We start from the raw sequence: 23984 nt of genomic DNA, 5'->3' as shown, positions 1-23984 counted from the left end.
CAGCGAAAGCTCCGGCCCCTCCCCCACGAAAACCCTCTCCCCATCTAGTCAAGAGGGCCCATCGACACCACCAGGCCTGTGCTATGAGGGCCATTTTGTTGTGTGCCCCTTCTGTCTTCAAAGCCTCCACCCTCGGTGGGAAAGCTGGCTGGTCACCCACTGTTCTCCGACTGATCAGCTGCTCCTGCAGAGACCGACTATGACCGGCCCCGTCCACACACACATGCACAGAGGCCGCGCTGCTCCCATCAGCGTCTCGCTTCCCCCGCCCTCCCTCCCCCTGCCCAACGTTAATACAGGTTAGCCCACAGTCCCCCAAAGTCTGGAGCGGGCTCCGAGGGCCCATCACAGGGGCCCCATTCTCGTTTGGACCAGGCGTAGGTGCCCTGGAGAAGAGGAAGGGGAGAGGCGCATGCAAGGGAAAGTTTGGCCACAGGAGACCCCCGGCAGAGAGGATTAGCCCCCTCCCCCACCCAGGGCAGGCAAGAGAAGCTGGGTCCTTGGCCGAATCTTGGCGAGGGGCCTGTTGGCCGGCTTGGCTCCTGGGCACCATCAGGGATCGCCTGCCCATCAATAATCGGCATCCTCCAGGTGGGTGACGTACATGATTGGCACCAGCCCGCTCTCGGCTCCCTCCCTGCGGCTGCAGCGGAGCCAGTCGGCGTCCACCCTGCCCAGCACCCGCAGGATATCTCCCTTCTTGAAGCTCAACTGCCCGGCCTCGGTGGCAATGTGGTGGCAAAGTGCCTTCACCGCCCTGGGGAAAAGAGAGCATGCCGAAGAGGATGGGCACTTCCCCACCCAGCCCTGGAGACACAGCAGGCAGTGTGAACCGGCTTCCTTCCCACCTAGGGGGGAACCAAAGCTTTTACTACATTGATACCGCTGCCCCCAACCATCAAGGGTCTTGCTGACTGCAGGGGAGCAACTGGGTCCCCCCCACCCCAGCCAGGCTAAAATCCAGCAGCCAGTCCCGGCCTTGCCCCCCACTTGTCACTCCCTCCATTGTTCTTGGGTTATCACACACCCTGCAAGGTCTCTTCCTCCAAGGGCCAGATGCTCAGGCAGCCTTTTTTGAAAATGCCTGCCAGCCAGCTGTGCCCACCCTCTTCTGTCAGGGAACGGGGAGGGCATGGTGCCAGAAGTTACCCCAGCCAAGAGCCACAGCCAGCGCAAAAGAGGTCCGGCCAGCAGAATCTGGAGTGAGACTGGCTGCCCCGATCCTGCTTCTCGGCAGGCTCAGGAGCAGAGCGCATAAGGGCCGGCAGCCCCCTCCCCTCCACAGATCCGCTGCCCAAAGGGGTTGGGAGGCCAGCCTAGGACAGCCACATAGCATCAGCCTGCGATGGGGTCTGTGGCAGAAGGGGGCTTGCCCAGGGTCTGCCAGCCCCAGAGCAGAGCCAGGCAGATTGGGGCATCCCACCACACCAGCCCCGGCTGCAAGGCACTCACCATGGGGTGCTAGGGGAGGCCCTCCCGTCCGACGGCTGCCCCTTGGCTATGGGCAGCTGCTTGGGTGCCGTCTCGGTCTCTCGCCACATGCTTGCGCCCACTGTCTGGGCCATCAGCTGGAAGATGGAGCGGTCCAAGCTCAGCCAGCCAGAGGGCATCCTGCAGAGAAGGCAGCAGTCAGGCTGGGGGAGCAGTGGGCACTGCAGCTTTGCCTGGGAATGGCGGAGGGCCACCAGGTGAGGTCCCCTCAGCACATCTGCCAGCTAAGATGGCAGCTGCACCCCCTAAGCAGCCGGGCAACACTGCCTCCCATCCAGCCTAGCTCAGGACACAGATGCCTACAAAGCAAACCGGGACGGGGTGCAAATCGCCTCTTTATCAACGTCTCCTGTAAGAATTCTCTCTTATGGTGGGCCACAAGGACCCCACTGCCCCGCCCTAGTCGCAATTTAACAAGGGGGGGGCGGAGTTAGAAACCAGCTCCTCTTCCTGCTGTTAGAAAGAACTGCGCAGGCCGGAGAGTCCAGGGCGCAGCTCTCAGTCTGGAAGTCGGCCATCCTCAGTTCATCCCACTTGAGGGTCCAGGCTGTCCCACCCCAGCCCCAAACAATCCCTCCAAGGCAGAGCTCAACCCCGACCGCCAGCGACAGTACCTGTTGGCCTGTTTGGGCTCCTTGGGCGCCTGGTGGGAACCAAAGAGGTACGCCCACTTGGGCTGGCCGCTGCTGGGGACGTGGGTGGCGGGCTGCTCCTTCCCCAGGGCAGTTGCCTGGTCCTGCTCTCTGCTGCGCTTCAGCTCTGCCAACACTGCATCCGGGGGGCTGCCCATCCAGAAGGGCCGGCCCTTCTCCTTGCTTTCCTCCCTGGCCGGAGGGCCTGGCTTCCAGGGCGGCTTTGCCTCCTCAGCCGGGAGCCTCTCTGTGACTGGGGGGGCTTCTGTGGGTGGGGGGGCCTCTGCCCCCTCCACCACCCCCTCCCTCGGGGGAGGGCCCCTCGCAGCCTCTGCCGGCCTGGCCCCCGCCCTCTTCTTGCGCTCGTGGTGGGCGAGGCGGGCGCCCTCCGGGGAGTCCTGGATGTAGACCTGGGAGCTCTGGGTGAGCTGCAGCCACCAGCTGGCCTGCCTGTCCTTCTTCAGCTCCGGGCCCCCCTTGGCTAGCTGCGCTGCTCTCTCCAGGGGGGGCGGGCCCCGGGAGCCCTCGCCAGCCCGCTGGGTGCCACGGGTGCGCATGAGCTGTAGGGTGGAGTGGGCAGAGAGCAGCAGGCCCTGCTGGCCTCGCAGGAGCTCTTTCTGCTGCTGCTGCCACCTGCCCACCTGCAGCAGGTGGTGCTCGAAGAGCAGGTCCAGGCCAAAGGGCAGCAGGGAGAGCGGCTGGAGCAGCAGCAGGAGCTCCTCGAAGAGGCCCTGGCAGGCCCCGTGCGCGAGAGGCAGGAAGCCTGTCGGCTGGTAGTGCGCCTGCAGCACATCTGGGGGGGGGAGAAGAAGGGCACCGTCACCAGGGCCCCCCGGCATCTCGAGCATTCAGAACCCCAGCCAGGCCAGCCAAAGGCGATCAGGAGGCTCGGGGCTGCTCAGCTTCACCTACCATCCCTCCCCTGCCCCCCCCCGCAGCGTTCCTGCCTTCTTTCAGAAGCTCAGGAAGGCCCACGTGGCCAAGTCCACCGGCACGGCAGGGGTCTGTATGTCAAGAGCGGATGAGCCTCCTGAGGGCATCTGCCACCCTCTGGGCAACATCCCTGAGCCTTCCCCAGCACACAGCCTTCCCCCACGCAGGTCAGGAGCAAAGGACCTACCCTCGTGGTTGTAGAGGTGGTTGAACCAGAACTCCAGGGACCGGATGCTGTTGGTGGAGAAAGCAGAGAGAGGGTGAGAACAGGCAGGAGTGCCGGGCCAGGGCTGGGTTGCAAGAGGAACCATTGGGGGACACAAGCCAGGCACTGGGCCACATGGTGTTAATGGTGATGGTGTTAGCCTAGGAACCAGGAGGCGGTGAGTTAGGCAGGAAAGCCGCTGGGTGACTTTGGGGCAGCCCCTCTCTCTCTCAGCCCAACCCACTTCACAGGGCTGTAGTTGGGTGGAAAACAGGTGGCAGGACTGCTAGGTATGTTTGCAGCCTTGATTTGGACAAAAAAAAAAAAATGTGGAAAAATGATAGCAGGACGAGACTCCAAGAATAGAATGATAGTTGGCAGCGCAGCTGTATGTAAGCTACGTATGCAACTGGATGCTTGCTTAAGAATAAACAAGAACCGTGGCATGTTGAAGAACAGAGTCAAATGAAGCTCTGCATCTTCGCTTACAAACTTCACAGTTTGGGGAAAAGCGACCTCCAAGGACGGTCAGTCTGGCCCAAGGACGGAGGCTGCTCACGCTTCATTATGGAAAACTGGAAACCTCGTGTGGCGTTGCCTCCCTCAAACACAGCGCCTCGACCGACATCCGGGCGCTGTTGGCCTCCCTCACCTGGGGCCCCTGACACCCCTTGCCAGTTTTCCTTTCCTGCCACGGAGCCTCTTGGCCCTGCCTGTCAGAGGCGCCTTGGAGCAATATGGAGTTGGGGCAGATTCGGTCCTTTTAACTGCCGACCCCATGTTAGTACAAAACCCTACTTCGCCATTTTAGGATCAGGAGAAGGCTGATGGCTAAGGGAGGCTCCCTCGTTTCTGGTGTCAGCCTTTTCTCCCTTCCAGCGTTCTGGGCCTCTCACTGGTGGGCTTTCACTCCCAGAATTCCCCAGTCAGCATGGCTGTGTTAGGGTTAAGGTATGGCTGGCTGGCTGATGGGGAATTCTGGGCATTGAAGTCCACCCACCTTCAAGTTGCTGAGGTTGAGAAAGACTGCTCTAGGAGGACCCCTCCCTCACGCTGCCTTCTTCCCGGAAGCAAAGCGACGCTCCCCACATTCCCTGCCCTCCCTGTCCTTTCCGCAATGGGGCGGGCGGAAACAGCACTGCTTACTTGAGGAGGCCGAAGATGAAGGCGTTGAAGCGCATGCTGTGGCTGGTGAGCTCCGGGTACTGGTTGACGCGGCTGTAGAGGCTGTGCAGGATTTTCGTCGAGGGTCCTGCGAAAGAGGAGGGGGGGAGCATCAGAAAAGCAGGCAGGGTGCCAGCTCTTGGCCACTGTGGCTCCCTTCAGTTATGGGAGCCCCCAGTCCCTCAGGTCCAAAAGGGGGGCACCAGAATGCACCCCCAAGCCAGTATTCTCCCCCCCCCCCGCTGCTCCCCACTGCCTCTGATTGGTGACCAATTCTCTTTTAAGCAGCTGAGGGGCAGGACAGATCAACCCTCTGTCATGGTTCCGATTAACGAAACACTTCAAAGAACTTCCAGGCATTGTTTATCCTAAAAAGTCTTTAATCGTGTAACAAAGTGTCGGCACAGCATGGAGGATGCCAAGATCTGAATTCCCCTCCCCTGAGCACATAATATTACAGCATATTCCCCTCCTCTAATTTGCAGTCATAAATCACATTCTCCAATTAGTTTGAAGGGCAAAGTTTCCCTTCCTTCTGTAGCCAGAAGGAAGGGAAACTTCCTTATCTTAACTAATCCCCACACACATTCTTTCTCCCCCCCTCCCAGCATCATCTAATTTAACTCTAAAAATACCGCAGAGCTTATACAGAGAGTGGCTGCCTTCCTATTTTGTCAAAGCAAGAACATCCAATGTTAGCAGCGTTGACACCCTCCTTGGCTGACACTCTGACAAGCCTACCTGCTTTGCAATGCCACAGGTGCCATGGACAGCCCTCACCCCCGTCCCCAGGCTGAAGGATGTCAGCTTCTTCCTTTGGGTCAGGCCCACAAGCCGAGCAGGCAAGGGCTGGCCAGTGCTGGGAAGGAGACCAGGGCCTTCCCATGGCGGGAAGGAGAGCAGGCAACCCTCGGAGGCCCAGACTGAGCCTCCCAGCAAAAGGCAGCCTTGGAGGTCTGCAGGTGCTGGAGGGCAGAAGGCCAGACCCCAAAGCTCCATACCGAGCTGGGTGGAGGCCTCCACGATGCTCCAGGGGACGTTCCGCCTCTGGCCAACGATCACGTCCAGCACGTAGGCCTTGAGCCCATCACTCAGGACATCCCGGATGGCTGGACACAGGTACTTCAAGATGAGATGCCCCACATTGGGGCTCACCGAGCTGTTCCCAAGTTTGGCCTGGAGGAGAGAGGAGAGATCAAATGGTGGGAACCACCCCTGGCCTTACCCCCCCACCCTCACCCCTCCCAGCACCTCCTGGGTAAAAGCGTGCCTTTCCTCTCCCCCTTCCCCCTGCACGACTTCAGCAGGAACAACGCAGAAGGTGGGGGTTGATTGGCAGGTAAAGCTCCGCCTTTCCTTTCAAAAGGAGAAAAAAGGAAGCACCTAGGACCCCAGCAGCAGCCCCCACCCTTCCCCACACCTCTGCTTGGCTGGAGGCAGCCCAGCTCAGCTGGGGCTTTGGAGTGGCACTGCTCTTCAAAGAACCTGCCTCGGTCACAAGGCGTACAGTCCAGTGGGGAATGGGACCCTCCCTGGACTGGCCCCCAGGCAAACCCCAATGGGCTCGGCACCAGGGATAGGATAACTTTCCAGGCAAGTAGTGGAGGTGGGGGGGGGAAGCTCTTGGCCCAACATTCTGGTCTAATTGCCTGCCAGCCCTCAAAGGTAGGCCACATAAATTTCTGCAGTGCTTTTTTATTGTTATAATAACGGGATCATGTAGCCGAGAGGGTCAAGATGAGCCCACTTGAGTTTCCTCCTCACCTGCTCCTCTTTTTCAGGGCTGATGCTTCCATCTTTTCCAAGGCCATCCCACTTCCTGCCTCCTTCAACTGCCCCAAGGTGGCGGGGGCACTAGCAGTGCCCATGAGACAGTCATACCTTAAAGCAGGGGTCGGCAACCTTGGCTCTTTTATGACTCGTGGACTTCAACTCCCAGAATTCCTGAGCCAGAATGGCTCGGCTTGGAAACCTCTCCCTTTCCCCTCAGCATGGCTGGTTCAGGAATTCTGGGAGTTGAAGCCCATGAGTCATAAAAGAGCCAAGGTGGCCTACCCCTGCCTTAAAGGGACATGTCAGGGAAGGCCTATCGCTGGAACGATGGAGGCACTAAAGGGAGAGGAAGCGAAGAAGAAAGCCAGCTCACCTTCACTCCAGGATCCCGGCTGGTCCCAAAATGGGCCACAATGAGGTCTACGGACACGTTGATTGCTTTGACAAGACCTGGTGGACAGAAAAAGTAAAGAGGCTGAGCTTTCCCATCAGCCGAGCAGACACTTTGGCCCCTCCTTCCTGTCTAGGGCTCTGGGGGGCCTGGTCTGGCCACAGACATTTGGGGGGGGGGCTTTTCTGTGTCAAATGAATCTTACTCTCCCTCCCTCTCAAGCCATAAGGGGGAGGGGGCTGAAAGCAGAGCAGTTGAGGGAGCGATACCCACTGCTTGATGCAGGGGAAAAGGCTGTAACCACTCCTTGTCCGCCCCACACACGAACACGCTGTCCACGCTGTCCACATCTAACAGCCACATGTTTTAACTAGGGATGTATTTGGGGGTATTTAAATGTTGAAACAGATAGGGGGGGTTAGAGCCTCCTCTCCTGGCTATACTGGATTTCTTCCCTGCCCAAAGGATCCACCCCTCCCACCCCAAGTCCTGGGCCTTCCTCACTGCCCTCCATCCTCTATTTCAGGGGTGTCAATCTCAATTTCACTGAGGGCCACATCAGCATTGCAGTTGCCCTGGGGGAGGAGCAGGGGTGTGTGGCCAGGGTGGGTGCAGCCTGAGTGGGTGTGGCCTACTGGGTGGGCATGGCCAGCTCTACATCGTTTGCGTCAAGGGTGCCTGTGGGGCCCCGCCTGGGCAGGAGTGGCACAGATCTGAGGGTCTCTGGCAGAAGGGGGTGGGACCGGGGCAAGCGCCAAGGCATGGTGCATTTCTTCGTTCCTCACAAAGGGTGACACCTCCCCACCATGCACACAGGGGGCGGAGCCAACGTGGCAGGGGCTGGTTCCTCGCTGTTTCCAGATGGTCTTGTGGAGCTAAGACTGAATGCGTTTCAGCAAAATTGTACACTGGCTCCCGGCCGGCCTGGGCCAGGGCCAAGGCAGCGGGGGGCGTTCCCCCACTGTTTCCAGGATGGCTTTGCAGGCCACATGAAACCACTTTGCGAGCCGCATCCGGCCCCCAGGCCATGTGTTTGACATGTCTGCTCTACCTCCACAAACAGCATCTGTTGAGGAGGGCCCCACCCCCATCCCCAGGAAATAGCACCCCAGCTCATATGGAAGATACCTTGGAATGGTGCAAGGGCCCAGGGCCCCCCTCCCTTCTCATTCCCCACCCCTCCCCAAGCTGACCCTTCTTCTGCAACAGATCGATGGAGACAGACTCCGCGTTGCTGTCCGGGGACAGGCAGAACTCAGCTGGTGGTTTTTCGGCCAATGAAAAATAGTCGGGGAAGAAGTCGGGGCAGCTGTGCTGGGACTGTTTCACTGCCGGCCCTGCAAGACACACGGGGGGGCGGGGCATGTCATGACCATCCTATTACTTTATTGGGCTCTGAGGCTGCCCGACTCCAAACAGTCTCTGGGCGGCTTAGAGCATTGAAAGAAATAGGCAGCTTAAAGAAACAAGGACACCTGGACAAATATATGATATAAATCACATCCACGATATCTCTGACCCCACAGAAACTCCGCGCCAGGGGAAATAAGCAATGGGTGGCAGGGGACACTGCAGCCCCCCCCCCTTCCAGGGAGCTGCAAGTCAGGTCCACAGCCCCCGTAGCCCCCTTTCCTTGGGCTGACCAATATTGACCAGCCAAGGGGAGCCAAGAAGGGGAGCCTGCATTGGCCAAGGCGCACCGTGGAGTCTGGGTCCAGGGCGGCCAACTGGCATCTCCAGCAGGGGGTTTCTCCAGGGCAGCTTGCTCTCCGGCTGCTTCCAGTCCAGGTGGCCAGTCAGCCCTGCCAGGTCCGAAACGCGGTCCAGTCCCAAGGGGTTCCTCCGCCGGTACTCCCGCCACTTCAAGGCTTGCAGAGAGAGGTGGTTGGCTATGGCCGCAGCAGGCCAGTCGGGGCGGGGGAGGGAAAGCCGAAGCCGAGGAGGAGACAGAGACAAAGGGGCAGACTGAGCAGCAACTCAGCAGCAGCAGCATTAGACCCCGGGAGACACTCCCCTCCCCCCATGCAGGGGAGCAACTTGGCCAGTGCATCATCATAGAGGCTAGAAAGGGGGGGGGTGGAGGAGGCCCTGAGGTCAGACTGCCTCGCTGCCCAATAGAGGCCTTTCACCCCCTCCCCCACTTTGTCTCAGGTCAAAGGGTGAGTCAGATGACAAATGGACCATCACACAGAACCAGGCCCATCTGCATTATTTACCCATAGGACACACATACATTCCAGGCATGCAAAGTTAAACCTTTCCCTGCAAGGCCCACCTACCATTGAGGGGCCGCGGGACGCCAACACCCAAGGAGCTGAAGCTGGCAGCCTCACTGCACCCTATCTTCCATTGGGGTTCACTGTGGCTCTCCGTTCTGGCCAGGCTCCAGCCACCGGATAACAACGGCAAGAGGGAGCCACCGAGGAGCCGGTCCTTGGCCAGTGGTGCAGGGGGGCCTGGGGGTTCCTCCTTCTTGGCCACTGGTGAGGAGCTCTCACTCTGCTTGTGCAGGACACCAGCCCCGGCACCCCTCTGGGTGGCACAGCTGCCAGCAGCTGGGGAAGCTTTGGTGCTGGGCAGGAGGTTGGCAGAGACTGGGCAGGACTTGCTGCGGGGGGGCTGCGTCTCTGGGGTAGGCGAGCAGGAGGACTCCCCGCTTTGGAAGAAAGGCACGTTGTTGCGCACCGGAGAGTAGCTGCCCAGCGGGGAAAGGCGGATGGTCTCCGGCCCTGGCCCTCTCTTGGCATGGCCGTCGCCCAGAGAAGCCGCCCCATCAGCAGAACGCTGGCCTTGCCCCACAGGCCCCTCGGTGGAGGTGGAGGACTGGGAAGCAGAGGAGAGGGGTCGGCTGGCTGGGCGAGTGGCGGTGGTGGCCGAGAGGCCGTAGAGCTGGGAGAGGCTGGAGGCCAAATGGCTGTGCAGGGCCCGGCTCTTCGACGTCTTGGGAAAATGGTGCTGGAAGACAAAGGGCTGGATGGGTAACGTGGTAGGGCGCTGGTCCTTGCTGTAGCGCACCACTTTGCCATCTGCTGCGCCACCTGCAGAAGGGAAGGAGGGCAGAGGTTGCACAGCTGGCCTGCACTGCTGAGCCCAGCTCTCTGCACTGCTTAGCCTGATGGATGGGCTGGCATTCTTGGAGGGTGGGGGCACAGGAGAAAAGGCAGCCCCTAACACACACACCTCAGAGCAGCAGGTTATGTACTCCTTAAGGCAGGGGTAGGCAACCTTGGCTCTTTTATGACTCGTGGACTTCAACTCCCAGAATTCCTGAGCCAGCATGGCTCAGCATGGAAACCTCTCCTTTTCCCTTCAGCACGGCTGGCTCAGGAATTCTGGGAGTTGGAGTCCACGAGTCTTAAAAGAGCCAAGGTTGCCTACCCCTGCCCTAAGGCCTCTCCCCCAGACCCTGCCGGGTAGGGAGACTCCTAGCTGATCATTCCCCATCATAGCCAAGTTGAGGCAACCCATTTAGCCAGCTCAGCTGAAGGTCTGGCCACTGCCTTACCTAGCAGGCCAAGCAGGGGGGGAGGGCTGGGGGGAGAGGTTTAAGACTGGCTTAGCATGTGCCCAAACCAGCCCCTTTGCTGAGTTTTGATTCAGAAGGAGAGTTCAGGGCTTGGGGGGGGTAGTCCCTCAAAGTCCCCTTTTGGTGTTTTTCAAGCCTGGGCAGGGTCATCCCCTCCATCTCTGGTCCTAGAGAGGCTTGTCCACTGTCCATCTGTCCCCCTCTCTTGCGTCAGGAGGACGTGGGGAGGCGTCCTCAGCAAACAGGGTGCCAAGGTGCCTTCCACTGCCACAAGTCAAGTAGGTTGTCAAGAGAAGCCTTGGTCTACGACAGCGGTTCTCAACCCGTGGGTCGAGACCCCATTTGGGGTCGAACGACCATTTCACGGGGGTTGCCAAACAACACAGTCCGCCATTTTTTTTCTCCTTTTCCTTAACTGTGCTACTCCCTTTTATTCTATTGGCTTTTGAAAGTCAATAGAATAAATATTGCTGATCAAAATTCGAGATTCGCAGGAAATTAAAGGAGTAGAAGTTAATAAAAAAGAATATAAGTTAAGAGCCTTTGCAGACGACTTGGTTGTTACTTTGTCGCAACCTATTAGTTCTGTAGTAAAGTTATTGCAGCTAACTCATCAATATGGTTTGGTTTCGGGTTTTAGGATTAATGTTAACAAGACTAAAATCTTACCTAAAAATATGACTATTCAGGAGAAGCAGACTTTGGTTAACTTGACGGGTTTTGAAATTGTTAATAAGGTAAAATATTTGGGGGTGATGTTATCTGTCTCTAATGCAAAACTATTTAAAAACAATTATGATAGGTTGTGGGTCAGTGTACAGAAAGACTTGAAGAATTGTGAGAAGTTGCAATTATCTCTCATGGGAAGAATTGCAGTGATAAAAATGAATATTCTACCTAAGTTTCTTTTCCTGTTCCAAATGTTACCGATTTTGAAGAATGAGATTAATTTAAGTGAATGGCAGAAGGGTGTTAATAAATTTATTTGGGCAGGGAAAAAGCCAAGGGTCAAGTTTAAAATTATGCAAGATTTCCGTGAGAGAGGTGGACTCAAGGTACCGAATTTGAAATTATACTATGATGCTGCGGTTTTAACAATAATTAGTGACTGGGTAAACTTGACAAATCTCGAGATACTTCATCTAGAGGGATGGGATTTACTCTATGGGTGGCATGCCTATTTAATATTTAACAAAAAAGTGGACTGGGTTTTTAAATCTCATATTATAAGAATTTCCTTACTTAGGGTTTGGAGAAAGTACTACAAAAATGATTTTAAAGTACCATTATGGGCTATACCTTGGCATGCGATAGAGGGAATAAAAAGAGGTGTCAAAATGGATATGGTGTCTTATAGACAATTACTCAGATGGGATGGACAAAATTGGCAATTAAAACTACGGGAGGATTTAGCACAAGAAAATTTCATTTATTCTTGGTTCCAATATAGGCAACTAGCAGATAGATGGAAGGTGGATTGTAAGGTGGGCTTTCTTAGAGAAGATGAAAATCTTATTAAGCAAGTGAAGGATCAAAGACAAGCCCATATTAAGAGAATTTATGGGGTGCTAGTCGAACTGGATTCGGAAACGGAACTAATTAAAGATTGTATGATTAAATGGGCCCAAAACTTTGGTGAACCAGTCCCATTGGACATATGGGAAACCATATGGGTAAGAAATGTCAAGTTTACGCAGGCACAGAATTTAAGGGAGAATTTTTACAAAATGTTTTATAGATGGCACCTTGACCCACAAAAAATGTCTTTCATGTACCCTGACCTACAGCCCAAATGTTGGAGATGTGATTGTTTGGATGCTACTTATTATCATATTTGGTGGTCGTGTAAAGAGATAAAAGCATTTTGGATTAAGATATGGTGGAATATCCAGAGAATTTTTAGAAGGAGGGTAAAATTTACTCCGCAGCTATTTTTGTTGGGTATAACTATTGATTGTGATACAAAGGAGGTTATATTGATGTTAAATTTGATCACAGCCGCAAGGCTGTTAGTAGGACAATATTGGAAGAAGGAATCCTTGCCTACACTGCAGGAATGGTTTTCCAAAGTGTCTTATCTGGCGGAAATGGCAAAGATTTCGGCTTTTTTAAAGGATCAAACGCAAGAGAAATTTCTTGCTGTTTGGGATAAATGGATAGAATTTATACAATTTAAATTGGATATAAAAAAATATCATGTTGCCTTTTTATAAATTTTTATTTTTATATATATATATATATATATATATATATATATATATATATATATATATATATATATTTCTTAGTTTTAAATTTTTTTTTCCTTTTTACATATATATTTTTTAATTCCTTTTTAATTAAGCCTATATTCTGCTCTGGGAAGCTCAGGGAGGGGGAAGGGGGGGTGTTTTGGGGGGGGTGGGGAAGGGGATGTTATGTTTAGTTTTTTTGTGTATTCTGTATTTTTTGTTTTTGAATTGTTGTATTTCTTTTCTGTTTTTTCGTCTTTTTGTCTTTTTTGTAAAAATTTATAAAAATGTTCAATAAAAAAAAAAAAAAGTCAATAGAATAGACTCTCTTGAATAGAGTCTAATTCTATTGGCTTTCAAAAGCCAATAGGAATTGTCCAGGCTGTTTCTGCCCTGCTGAGCCCGCCAAAAGTCCCATTCTGCAAAGGGTGCTGCACCAGTTGAGTAGTCCTCGACTTACGACCAGTTGGGGGTCGTGGCATTAAAAAGGTTGAGAACCACTGGTCTACGAGCCCCTTCCATCCCCTGCCCTTCCCCCACCTCTTCCTAGTTCCCAGGCTAGGCTGTGTGTTAGAGTTGCGTTTCTTAACTGGAGATCTCTGCATTTGCCCTGTTGTCTTTCATCATTTTAGTTTACTTCTCCAACTTAATAAAACTGGCTTGAGTTTTCCTTCTGCAGTCCAGGATGTCAGTTTTTACATCCAAATTCAATTTTTCTGAACTGCCCCATCATGTCTTTCAAAATTTAGACTCATGCTTTTTTCTAATTTTTGATCCTGTTCTCAGACAAGAAACCTTCAGAGCAGCGGTTTTCAACCTATGGGTCGCGACCCCATTTGGGGTCGATCGACCATTTCACAGGGGTCGCCAAGCAAGGCTGTCCGCCATTTTTTTTCCCTTTTCCAGCAGGTGCCTTACCTCCCTTGGGCTGGGCCAGCTGGTGGCCCAGCCGGTGGTCAGCCTGCTCCGTCTCTGCCGCTTGCCAGCTACGCCTCGGCTGGCGCAGGGGGGGCGGCACCACGCATGCGCGGCGCTCCCGGGCAGGGAAAGTCCCTGACTTACGACCGGTTGGGTAGTCCTCGACTTACGACCGGTTGGGTAGTCCTCGACTTACAACCAGTTTAGTCCTCGACTTACGACCGGTTTAGTCCTCGACTTACAACCGGTTGGGGGTCACAGCATTAAAAAGGTTGAGAACCACTGCTTCAGAGGCTTCCTGCCCACACGATGATTCCAGTCCCTCCCCAGGGCTGTAGAGCACCTCTTTACCCAGCCAGTCCTTGGGACAACCAGTGGTCATAGCTGTGGCTTCAGGGACTCACTGTGTTGCCCACAAAGCTCACAACAGCTGTCTACACTTCCCTCTTCCCATCCTGCCTCTGATAGGTCCTAGGCAGACATAAAGGGCTGATGGCCGAGCAGGAGCTGGATTGTAAACGCCGGAGAAGCGCTGCAGCCAGGCTGGGCTTAGAGACCGAGCGAGCGCTGGCTATCTTCTTCAGACTTGTCTCAAGACATCAAAGAAGGCGCATCGGGCAGTTCAGGAGGCCTCAGCCAGGGTGGGATGGTGGCTGACGGGTGGAGTGGGATATTGAGCCTCAATTCCCTCAATTGCAAGTAGGAAGCAGTTTTCCTGTCTGACTGAACCAGCCACAATAAAGTGCTGTGGAAGCACAGCCACCCTCCTCAGAATCTAGAACAGTGATGGTGAACCTAGGATACGTGTATCACAGGTGACACACCATGGCATTTTTGGTGACATGCCCGGAGTCTGGACCCTCTGGAGGTCATACAAGAAGGTCCTGCTCTCGTGCAGCCTCTGAGGCATCTGACAATTGTGCAAGTGTTTTTATGCAACTTTTTGATGGTCCCGAGGCCCTGTGGTAGCAGGGCCCTCTTGGAAGGCTTCAGAGGGTCCAGAGGAGAAGAACATCCAGAGAGGCCTTTTTCGTCCAAAGTGGGCGGGATGACTCACCAGCAGAGTCACGGTAGGCATTTTCTCAATTTTGGACACTCCGAGTCCAAATGGTTCACCTTCATTGATCTAAAATCCATCTAACCTTCTCAACCTGCCCGGCTTGGCGGCTCTCGCTGCAACGCCTGGTGGCTGAGGATGGGCCCTGGCCAGGACATCTGCTCATCAATCCCTGCAGCAACTTCCATGCTCTTCCCTGCCAATAGACATGGGGGTATCCTAATATGGACATGGGGGTATCCTAATATGGATTCGGGGACAGTTTATTAATGGAAAGGGGCTTCTCCTGACCCAAACCCCTCTCATTCTCCCTCAACCAGCTGTGAAAAAGAGGCCACAGTTGCATTCATCTGCAGTGGGGAGGGGGACCCGGGATGGGGGGGCTTACCATCAGCTCGGGCTCGAATGTCCTTCTGGCCAATAATGCTGCTGCCAACGGCTCCCGTCTCTGACACTGCGGAGAAAAAAAGCTGTTCGCCCCCCTCCTGCCCACAGGTGGGCACCTCCCTGGAGCCTTTTCTGGCATTTTCACCTTCAGAGCGTGCCAACGGCAGGGGCGGGAGGCTCTGGCTGTGCCGCTCCTGACTCTCTAGAAAGACAGAGCTGTCCCTCTGGCTCTCGGGGATGGACGAGAACTCCAGGGATGAGTCCCGGCTGGTCCGAATGGGTGGGGAGGAGCCATTCTTCTTCCGGCCCTTGGCCAGCTCTGCAAAGGAGGTGACGCGCTTGGGAGGGGAGCTCTGGAGGGCCAAGGAGGGGCTGTCGCTCAGCTTGACCGGACAGCTCAGCATGCGCTCCAGGGAGCCCAGACGGGCGGAGGGGCTGCGGTCCAGGTGGCGATCATAGCTCCGTGAGCGCTGCCTGCCTCCAACAAGGCTGGGTGGGGAGACGTTGATGTAGACCTGTCCTTCGATGGCGTTCTTCTCTGACTCCTCCTGTGACTCATCCCGGGACTCCTCCGTGTCGCTCTCCCCGGGTCTCTGGAAGAGGTAATACTCGGTGGGTTGGAGGGGGCTCCCCCTGGCCTGCTCCTCGGAGCAGCTGGTGATGGAGGAGCCAGGAGGGCTGGGGGAAGATTGGGAGGACAAGTCGCACGTCACCAGCTTGTAGTAGTTCTGGGTGGCCACCACAAGCCGTGCCTGGCTTTGGAAGCACGCGGTCAGGTCAGAGCCATCGGATGGGCACGGATCGCAGAGTGGTGGATAGGAGTTGCAGTTGGCATCCAGGACTGGAGAAGAGGGATGGTGGCACCCACAGGCCTTCCCTGGCCCCTCCAGATCCTGCAGCTCTCCAGGCATCTTCGACTCCTGCGATGAGGAGTGCAGGTCAAGATAAAAAGCGGCCATGTCTGACTGGCTGCCCGAAGAGGAGTCACAGGACAAGGGACCCGAGTTCAGGTTGGTGTGAGGGTGACCGTTCCGCCTCTGGTAGAGGGTGCTGAAGTTGACCAGGACACCATCGGAGCTGTTGCAGGAGGAGTCGCTGACGTAGCCCATCTGCTGGTCCAGGGGCTCCGACTGGCTCGAGAGGCTGTAGCACCGGCAGCGCTGCAGTTCAGAGTTGGAGCAGCTGCACGTCCGGCTGCGGATGGCCTCCGGGTTGTTCATCAGGTCATCTGACTCGCTAGCCCACTCCTGCTCCAGGGAGAGGCTGGAGGGGTCCCCACGGTGGCAGCTGTACTCGTCCAGCTCCATGCATTCTGTTGCCAGGTGGCCCTTGTCCTGTGTCTCCTCGTCGGCCGGTAGGTCAGCGTGGCCTTCCACCACGTCCACCCGGTGGCTGCCACACCAGGGCCTCACCACAGGGCTACTGCCATGCAGATGGAAGGGAGGCAGTGCTGGCTCATGCAGGCGGAAGGCGGACCGGCCAACATGCAGGTGGAAGGGCTTCTGCCCTGGGTCATCCTCACAGAGATCCCAGGCCTCGTCTCTCAGCAGGAAGGGGTTCTGCCTCTGAGGGGCTGGGGGGGCAGCCAGCGTGGGGGAAGGGCTCTGCCCACTCACTGGCCCCTCTTCTGGAGCCTCAACTGATGCCCTGAGGAGACTGTTGTAGACCAGCGAGTCTGCCTGCAGGAGGGTCCTCTCAGGGAGTGAACTGGTCCGCCCGACCCCCAGGTCAGAAGGAAAGAAAGGATTGGTCCGCTGGCTGGTGCTGCTACACTGCCGGTCCGGGACCTGGCAATGCACCAGAGGAATATGGTGAACTATCAGCGTTTCTCCTGTCAGTTTGGGGGGGCTATCCATCCTCGGTCCCATTCGCCAGGGTACCTGCGGCATTGAAGCTACCCATGGAAGGGCCTTGGGGGACAGAGCGGACTGTCAGAAGACACCTCCTCAAGGCAGCCCAAGACCTGGCAGAGACAAAAACAACAGAGTCACCGAGGACAAAGTCAGCTTTCAGCAGCTCTCCCACCCCCAGCCATATCTCAGAGAACACCTCAGCAGCCCCTTCCCAGGACTTTACAAAGGAATCTCCCACCAGGGGGGCAACAGGGCAATTGTTCTGCAGGTGCGTCTTTGCACACAGGAGCCTCACCAAACAGCACAGGCAGCTCCCCCCATCTCCCCAGCTTTCCTGGTGCCTCCATTTCGCACAGGGGTGGGGTGGGGGTTTCAAACCCTCTTCTGGTGATTCTGGCTTACGACCTGGCTCAGGATCAGGTGTGGTCTTTGGGACCAGCAGGTCCATCTATGCTCTCCTGGGTTAGGCAGCAAACCAATCATAGCCCAGCAAGGAAGAGATTGGTGTGCAATCTGATGTGGTTGCACGCTTGGCATTCTCACAGGAGAGAGCACAATGTGGGTGTTTCTGTTACACACAGTAATGCTAAAGCGAAGGGAGGTGGAAGCCCTCAGAGAAGATAAAATGTACTTGTGGGACTCTTTGCCACTGGAAGAGCCGATACTTCCCTCTTGAAACCCTTCAAGAGAGTCTCAGAGAGGCCAACGATCCACAGCAGCCAAGGGGTCTACTTCCTGGGGGAGGAGGGTCAAGCAGAGGGCTTTGTTTCTGGCTTCCTGCTCCATCTGTGGTCTTCTCAGAAGACCAGTTAAAAGGGATTGCTGGAGTGAAGATCAAAGGCCAGATCCAGGAAAAAGACCCCATCTTGCTCTGTCCCCACAGCTTCCGTCATTTTGAACTTCATCCCCCTCCCCCAACATTCCCATGGGCCAAATGGACAACTCTGGGTTGTACTGACAGGATTGTACAGAAGTTGTCAAGGGAGGCAGTGTGGTGTGGTGGTGAATTCACCAGGCAGGAACCCAGGAGAGTTCTTGTCTGGCCTGAGGCCCAAAGCCAGCTGGGTGACCTTGGGCCAGTCACGCTCTCTCAGCCCTGGAAAGCAGGCAAGGGCAAACCCCTTCTGAAATGGCACAGAACCTTTACAACAACAATGTTCTTTGTGTGTTGCGCCCAGGGTGGATCTCAAGGGTCAAGCAGAAAGTGCCCAAAGTCACTTGATGGTGACATTGGAGGTATGTAAACTTATAAATAAGGGTGAAGGTTCATTCTCCGACCTTGTGGGTTGGTTTCTGAACATTTCATTACCAGGTGAGGTAACATCTTCAGCAGAGTTTAGGGCAACGGTGGGCAACCTGGGCTCTTTTATGACTCGTGGACTTCAACTCCCAGAATTCCTGAGCCAGCATGGCTCAGCTTGGAAACATCTCCCTTTCCCCTCAGTATGGTGGCTCAGGAATTCTGGGAGTTGAAGTCCACGAGTCATAAAAGAGCCAAGGTTGCCTACCCCTGGTTTAGGGGATGTCAGTGTTCTTCTGTTTATAAGGGCTTCAGGTGTGGGTGTGTCAAGTGAGGGTCTGTGATGGTTCTGTGATGGGTCAGGTTGAGTCACTTATAAATAAACATAACAAATAAAGAAAACAAGGCCGAAGGCTTTTCCAGGCCTTCCCATAGCAGCTGCCAGATTTCCTGGCACGAGCTTTGAAAGAAGCAACGTGCTTCAATTTAACCTGGTTTGTGTCTGATTAGGAAGGTCTGCAGGGATGGTCCAAGAAGGCAAGATGGCGGCCACGATGATGCAGTCAAAATTCCCCCTGGTTTGGGGGCATGTTGATGAAAAAACGGGCGGAGCCTTGACAGCACCTGCATCTTGCCTTTTTGGACCGTAGCTGCCTCTGGATCTGATCAGGTAGACTTTGTCGTGCTGAAGCTATGAGCTTTTTTGTCCTATCCCAAATCTTGGGATTTGTTAGAAGCTAAAATAAATGGGAAGAAACACACTTATCCTTTCCCCAGGCTACCTGCCCTCACTTATTGGGGCTTTCGCGGAGAAAAAACAGCTGCTAAATTTTCTCTGACCGAAGTCAAGGGGCCTCTGGATCTCCTCTCCACCACCTTCTGTGTCTTCTCAGTCCCCATCGGCTGCCCCATCTAGGGCCGTCCAGAGAAAGCCCCTATTTGCCCTGATCACTTCCCGTCCATTTTTGGAGCTGAACAAGCTAGGTCACGTCTGGGCCACATCTGAAAGCCTTTCAGGCCGAGGGCGCTGAGCTCAGAAAGAGGAAAGTCTTTAGGAAGCAGAGCAACATTAAGGGGGGAGGGAAAAGGGAAGAGAGAGCTCAATGGAAGAAAAGAGAATGAAATCCGAGGTATCACAACATACGCACACACCGTGCACACCAAGGCAGATCAAGCCAGCCGGGGATAAGAGGGCCACACTTGCTTCCACCTAAAACCAGGACTCTTCGCCTGCCACAATCCAACTCTGCTCCTCACCAGACCAAAACATACACACAAACACACACACACACACACACACACACACATATCTCCGCCTCCTGTTCCTACCATTGCAGGGTCCAGAGAGACGGGCTGCTACTGGGCTGCCCTAAAACCTCTCCACCATTTGCCAGAACAAAAATAATTCCCCCGAATTTGGCCCTTCAGCTCAAATTTATTGCCAGAAACACCTGCCTTCAAAAATAGAGACCACCTTTAAAAGTCTGTTTTTGAGAAACAAAATGCACATGAACAATGGAGGAGGAGAACACGTTAGTCCATGATGGCAAAAATCAGGAGGAGTCTGGTAACTCCTTTTCCAACTCCCAATTTTATTAAAAAGCAGCAGCTTTAGTGAGCTCCAGTGCTCTCTGAGCTTGGCTGTTTTCTTTCTGAACTTAATGTTGTTTCATTACCCTTTTGTTCTTCTCACCTAAAAGAAAATACTCCCACCAATGCTGACAGGGCAAGTCAATTAGTATATAAACAGAGAGCAGCCTCCCCTCCCTGCTAACCTGGATGATGTTACCTAGTTGGGCCATGAAACGTCTACAAGGAAACTACTGGAGAGCAAGGATCCCACAACAGCTGGTATCTTCAATCAATCTGTGAGTCAGAAAAGAGGCCATCCAAATCCTGATTTTTTTTCCACCTGTGAATCAGGAGCAGCAGGATAAGCATTTCAAACTTTTGAAAAAGGTGAGGACCATCTAGGGGTCGGGCTACAATTCCCAAATGACGGACTCCCTCCTGGATTTCAGTCTGGCAAAGACAAAGTCTGCAAGAGCAGCAGGGCGATTTCCAGACACCGTCATGGAGAAAATCTGTGCGGCTGCTAAGATTCGGCCACAACCTGATGGCCCCTAATCAACAAAGCCCCCCCCCCGTCCTGAGCAGACTCAGTGACGGCTACGCCTGCCATCCTGGCTGGGAGCAGATATGGTGACCACCCCTTCCCATGTCTTTCCAGAATGCCTCTGGCCAGCTTGCAGGTCCGGTGCCCCAGACTGGCCTGACCCCAGTGTCCTTAGTGGACTTCCTTTGCAGAAGGGAGCCGGTGGGTTGGATTTCAGAAACTGGCCCAAAGACCAGGAAAACACCAGGGAGCTGCTGGGCTGCCCTGTCTTTGGGGCAGCCCAAAGGCCAACCAAGGGGGCAGTTCTGTCATGGCCAGAGCTTAAGAACGCTCCACCCCTCAAGGGGCACAAATGGGGGACTCACAGGCCCTGTCCCACAAGTGCCAAAGAAGAGACCAGAGAGAGGGAGGGAGCTGTCAATTCCAGATCAGGCTCCTGTGTCACCCCCGTCAAACCCATCTTCAATGGCAGCTGTCCCACTCCTGGCTACCTACATAAGGGTCTTTTCAATGATGGTGAGGAAACAGCCCTGGGCCTTCCTGTCTCTGGCCTGGAAAAGGCCAGGAAACCCCATGGAAAAGCCATGGCTGCCCTGGGGCTAGGAGGGCTGGGCCCTTTCTTACCCTTCCTTCCTTCCTTCCTTCCTTCCTTCCTTCCTTCCTTCCTTCCTTCCTTCCTTCCTTCCTTCCTTCCTTCCTTCCTTCTTCCCTTCCCTTCCCTCAAGAAAAGGAAAGACCAACACTCCCCGATTTAGAGGGGCTTCACCATGCTGTCGTTCTCTGTTGCTTCCAGAGCTTCCTTGAGGAAAGGTGTCAATAAAGATGAGGGAGCCCTTCCAAATGCCGTGGTTGGTGCCAAGAAACCCAACTTGGTGCGTGGCAGAGCTCTCTGTTCAGGAAGGAGCCTGGGGCTAGCTGTCACCCAGGACAGACTCCCACTCTGCCCTCTTAGGACAGGAGCAAGTGGGACCCTCCTGGCTCCTCCTGAGCCACTGTTGCTTGGATGGGACTTTCGCTGCAGCTGGCTAAGCATCCCTGGGCCCCAGGCCACACCACTTGAGGTTGCCTGTGACAGGGATCTGACAACCAGACATGACTCCTTACCCCGGGGAGGGCCCAAAGAAGGCAGGTACCATATGGTGTCACTCCAGCATTGCTAGTGGGAGCAGAGGAGGACCTAGTCAGCAACTGTGCAACCCCAGGAAGAGCTCCTTTGGCAAACAAGCAGTTACGAGAGTTGGCAACTGGCTGCTTCTTAAATCCTGCTGATGGACCTTCGATTCGCTGCCCCCCCCCCCAGTCCAACTCTGCAGGCTGCTTCTTCGTGCTGCCCCTGGCTGAGTGGGATTTGCCTGCTGCAGGCCCTCACTTGGACGGGCTCTGCCAAAGCATTCGCCAGCTGGGATTGGGGATTTTCTTAGTCTCCCTGACCTTTGTTAATAATTCTGTATCATCACTCCATTTTATGGAAATGAGTTCCAAAACTCAGGCCATCGCAAAATATAGGATAGCTTCCTTTGCTCTGTCCACAACCTCCCATTTCCATTGTCCTTGGACTCCTCTCCTTTTGCTATCCTGCTTTCTCGGTGGAATGACCGCAGGATGCCAGGATGGGGATGGGGGAGTGGCTGTGGGGCTACCCCTCTTGGTGCTAGCCCCACAGCTTGGCTTATGCTGGTGCTCCAGAATGCCCATCCAAGGGGGAGGTCTTTCCGCCCCCAGGCCTGGCCCTGCTCATCATCCAGCAGCAAGCCCCCCCCCCCAGGGAAGCTCATCTGAAAGCCCCTAAAGCCCACGGGGGGGGGGACAAGATATTCCAAGAAGGCTCCTGCTTCTTGCCCTCCTTTCTGCTGCTGTTCAGCCCAGCCTCCTCCTGGCTGCTCATTTCAGCCCAGGATTCCTTGGCCTGCCCCCCCCCCTTTTCAACATGGCAGTTTTTCCCTCTCTTTCCCCTCTGGCTTTTCTCTTGAAAGCTCAGCACATCTGGATCTTCTGCCTCTGGGGAGGGTCAGGCTGCCTGCCCTGCTCCCTGCACTGGGAGGGGAAGGCAGTCACGCCAAGCTGGAAAAGGCCTGGCTGCAGAGGGAGGGAGGGAGGGAAGGAGGTGGTGGGGCTCCGATCAAGCCTCATCATTTGAGGCTTTCAAGCAGAAAGAAGCCCTGGGGATGTTCACACCCTCCCTGCATCTGATTCTATCACTGTGCAGAACACAAAGCCTGGGGAGGGAGGGAGGCAGAGGGAACAGCCATGGGGAACATCCGTCCTGCAAAGGCTGCTCCCTCCTAGAACAAATCCCGACAAAGCCGCCTTTCTTTCAATGCAGCCGACCAGGGCTCGCTCCCCAAGGAGGGACCTGCTTTCTCCCCAGTGCAGGAGGGTATGAGGGGGGCATGCAAGGAAGGAGAGTCAAAGCCTCCCCTCTCCAAACCTCTGTTGGAGAGCTGTCAAGACCAGGCTCTCCGCTGAAGATGACCGCCTCCAACCACCTAGCAACATCATGGCACCACGGATTGCGTTGTCCTCCTGCCCCCCCACACAAAGATTGTCCCCCCCCATCTCTCTCCACAGTGCCAGGGAAGGGTAGCCTCTGCAGGACAAGTCAGCTCCGGAGCAGCCCCTCCTTGTGGGACTCAGGCGAAATGGCCGCAAGCTGGACGCGCCTCAGATGCCAATGAAGCCAGGGAAGGCCGGCTCGGTTGAGGGGGCCCCCCCTTGCCTCTTCTCGCCCCTCCTGCCACTGCCGACCAAGCTTTTGCTTTCAGACAGCTCAGTGGCGTTGCTGCGGTGCCCAGCTGACTCTCCCCTGGCTTTTTTGAACCCCCCCAGCAGTGAAAGTCCAGCTTGGCTCAGGCCTCTGCAGGGAGGATGGCCAACTGGCCAGCTGCAGCTCCCTTGCTCTCTGAAACTTTCCTAATCCATGCAAGGATGGTACCACACAAGCCGGCCTCCCTGGCACGAACCACCCACCTGCCTTCCCTGGCGGGTGAGATAGACCAGGGCACAGCCTCACACTCCTGGGGCAGGCCGGGAAACAGCCCCTCTGAACCCAGAGAGCAGCCTCCAGTCAGGGCCAACTGGGCTGAGCTTCAGGGGAACTGGAGGGCTGTGCCCATCACCCCCAGCCATGGCACCACCAGGGCTGCCATTTTGGCACAAGTAATCCCTCCATTGTAGCCTTAACCAGGATGTGTAAGAACAGGGAGCTGATGATGGAGAGCAGATATTCAGCTCCTGACCCATCCCAGTCCATCCTCCCATCCCTCTGGCACATGCCAGGGGGCAGCAGGGTAGAGAGAGAGAAGCCTGCAGATACCCTCTAGCAAATGGAAGGGTCTAGCAGAGTTTGGGAGAGGGCTCTGGACCAGAATCCCTCTGTGTGCAGCTTCCAAAGCCTGGAAGAGTCTCCAGGGAAGAACTGGGGGGGGGGTATGGGACCCCATAATTAGAGAGCAGGGCCACAGCTGGTCACCTTGCCCCCTTCAGGGCTCACCAATGGATCTTTGCTAGCCCACCTCAGCTCACACAACATGCTGAACACTAAAACGGGTTTAAAAGGGGAACTTCTTTCAGCAGGTTTCGGACTTCCCGAACTTCCCAGCACCACCTACAAATGTCACCTGGTGGTCCCCCATCCAAGTCCTAACCAAGCCCAACTCAGCTTCTTCCTCAGACAAGTTTAACTAAGCGCTGTTGCTAGAGGCAAACTTCGAGAAAGCAGGACAGTCACCTCTAACCAAATTAACCAGCCCTAACGGTAATTGGCTTAACGGGGTAATTCCCACAATAGGGAATCAAAACCGTGGGAAAGCTCTGAGATGGTGTGAACCCGGGCTGAAATTAGGTACAGCACAGAAGCCGCAACCAGGACAGCACAGGAGGGGCCCTTCCAGCTCAGCCTGAGAAAACGGTGCCCACCCCTCAGGTATGCTCCGGCCGCTGAGTAGAGGCCTTTCCGGCCTGGAGGCTGACAGCTGGCGGGATCCCCGAGGCTATCTAGTCCAGCCCGCGCTCCCTGCAGGCATCGGAAACCGAGCCTCGCCACCTGATGGCCGTCCTTCCTCTTGGCT

The 23984-nt window shown here is 55.2% G+C and overlaps 1 protein-coding gene across 7 annotated transcripts in view; it reads right to left on the bottom strand.

The window, feature by feature from the left end:
* RUSC2 (RUN and SH3 domain containing 2) overlaps positions 1–23984 on the bottom strand; it is a 49629-nt gene that overhangs the window by 13131 nt on the left and 12514 nt on the right. For 3 of the 7 annotated variants that reach the window (XM_039369003.1, XM_039369004.1, XM_039369002.1), the window contains exons 2-12: positions 14710–16671; positions 8869–9627; positions 8290–8478; positions 7783–7926; positions 6572–6648; positions 5427–5601; positions 4408–4513; positions 3244–3290; positions 2106–2916; positions 1453–1611; positions 286–757 (exon numbers count right to left, since the gene is read on the bottom strand). In XM_039369003.1, coding sequence (XP_039224937.1) covers positions 571–757; positions 1453–1611; positions 2106–2916; positions 3244–3290; positions 4408–4513; positions 5427–5601; positions 6572–6648; positions 7783–7926; positions 8290–8478; positions 8869–9627; positions 14710–16597 — 4542 coding nt within the window. In that variant the 5' untranslated portion in view covers positions 16598–16671 and the 3' untranslated portion in view covers positions 286–570. Of the gene's footprint in view, positions 1–285; positions 758–1452; positions 1612–2105; positions 2917–3243; positions 3291–4407; positions 4514–5426; positions 5602–6571; positions 6649–7782; positions 7927–8289; positions 8479–8868; positions 9628–14709; positions 16672–23984 lie in introns of those variants that run through there. The other 4 variants (XM_039369006.1, XM_039369008.1, XM_039369007.1 and 1 more) reach the window with 4 other exon arrangements.

Source organism: Crotalus tigris, unplaced genomic scaffold (assembly GCF_016545835.1).
Source record: "Crotalus tigris isolate CLP2741 ecotype Arizona unplaced genomic scaffold, ASM1654583v1 scf7180000020963.25688851:1431469, whole genome shotgun sequence".
NCBI classification, from domain to species: domain Eukaryota; kingdom Metazoa; phylum Chordata; class Lepidosauria; order Squamata; family Viperidae; genus Crotalus; species Crotalus tigris.
Note: the sequence above shows the minus strand (reverse complement) of the source record. Positions and strands in the feature narration are given on the sequence as shown.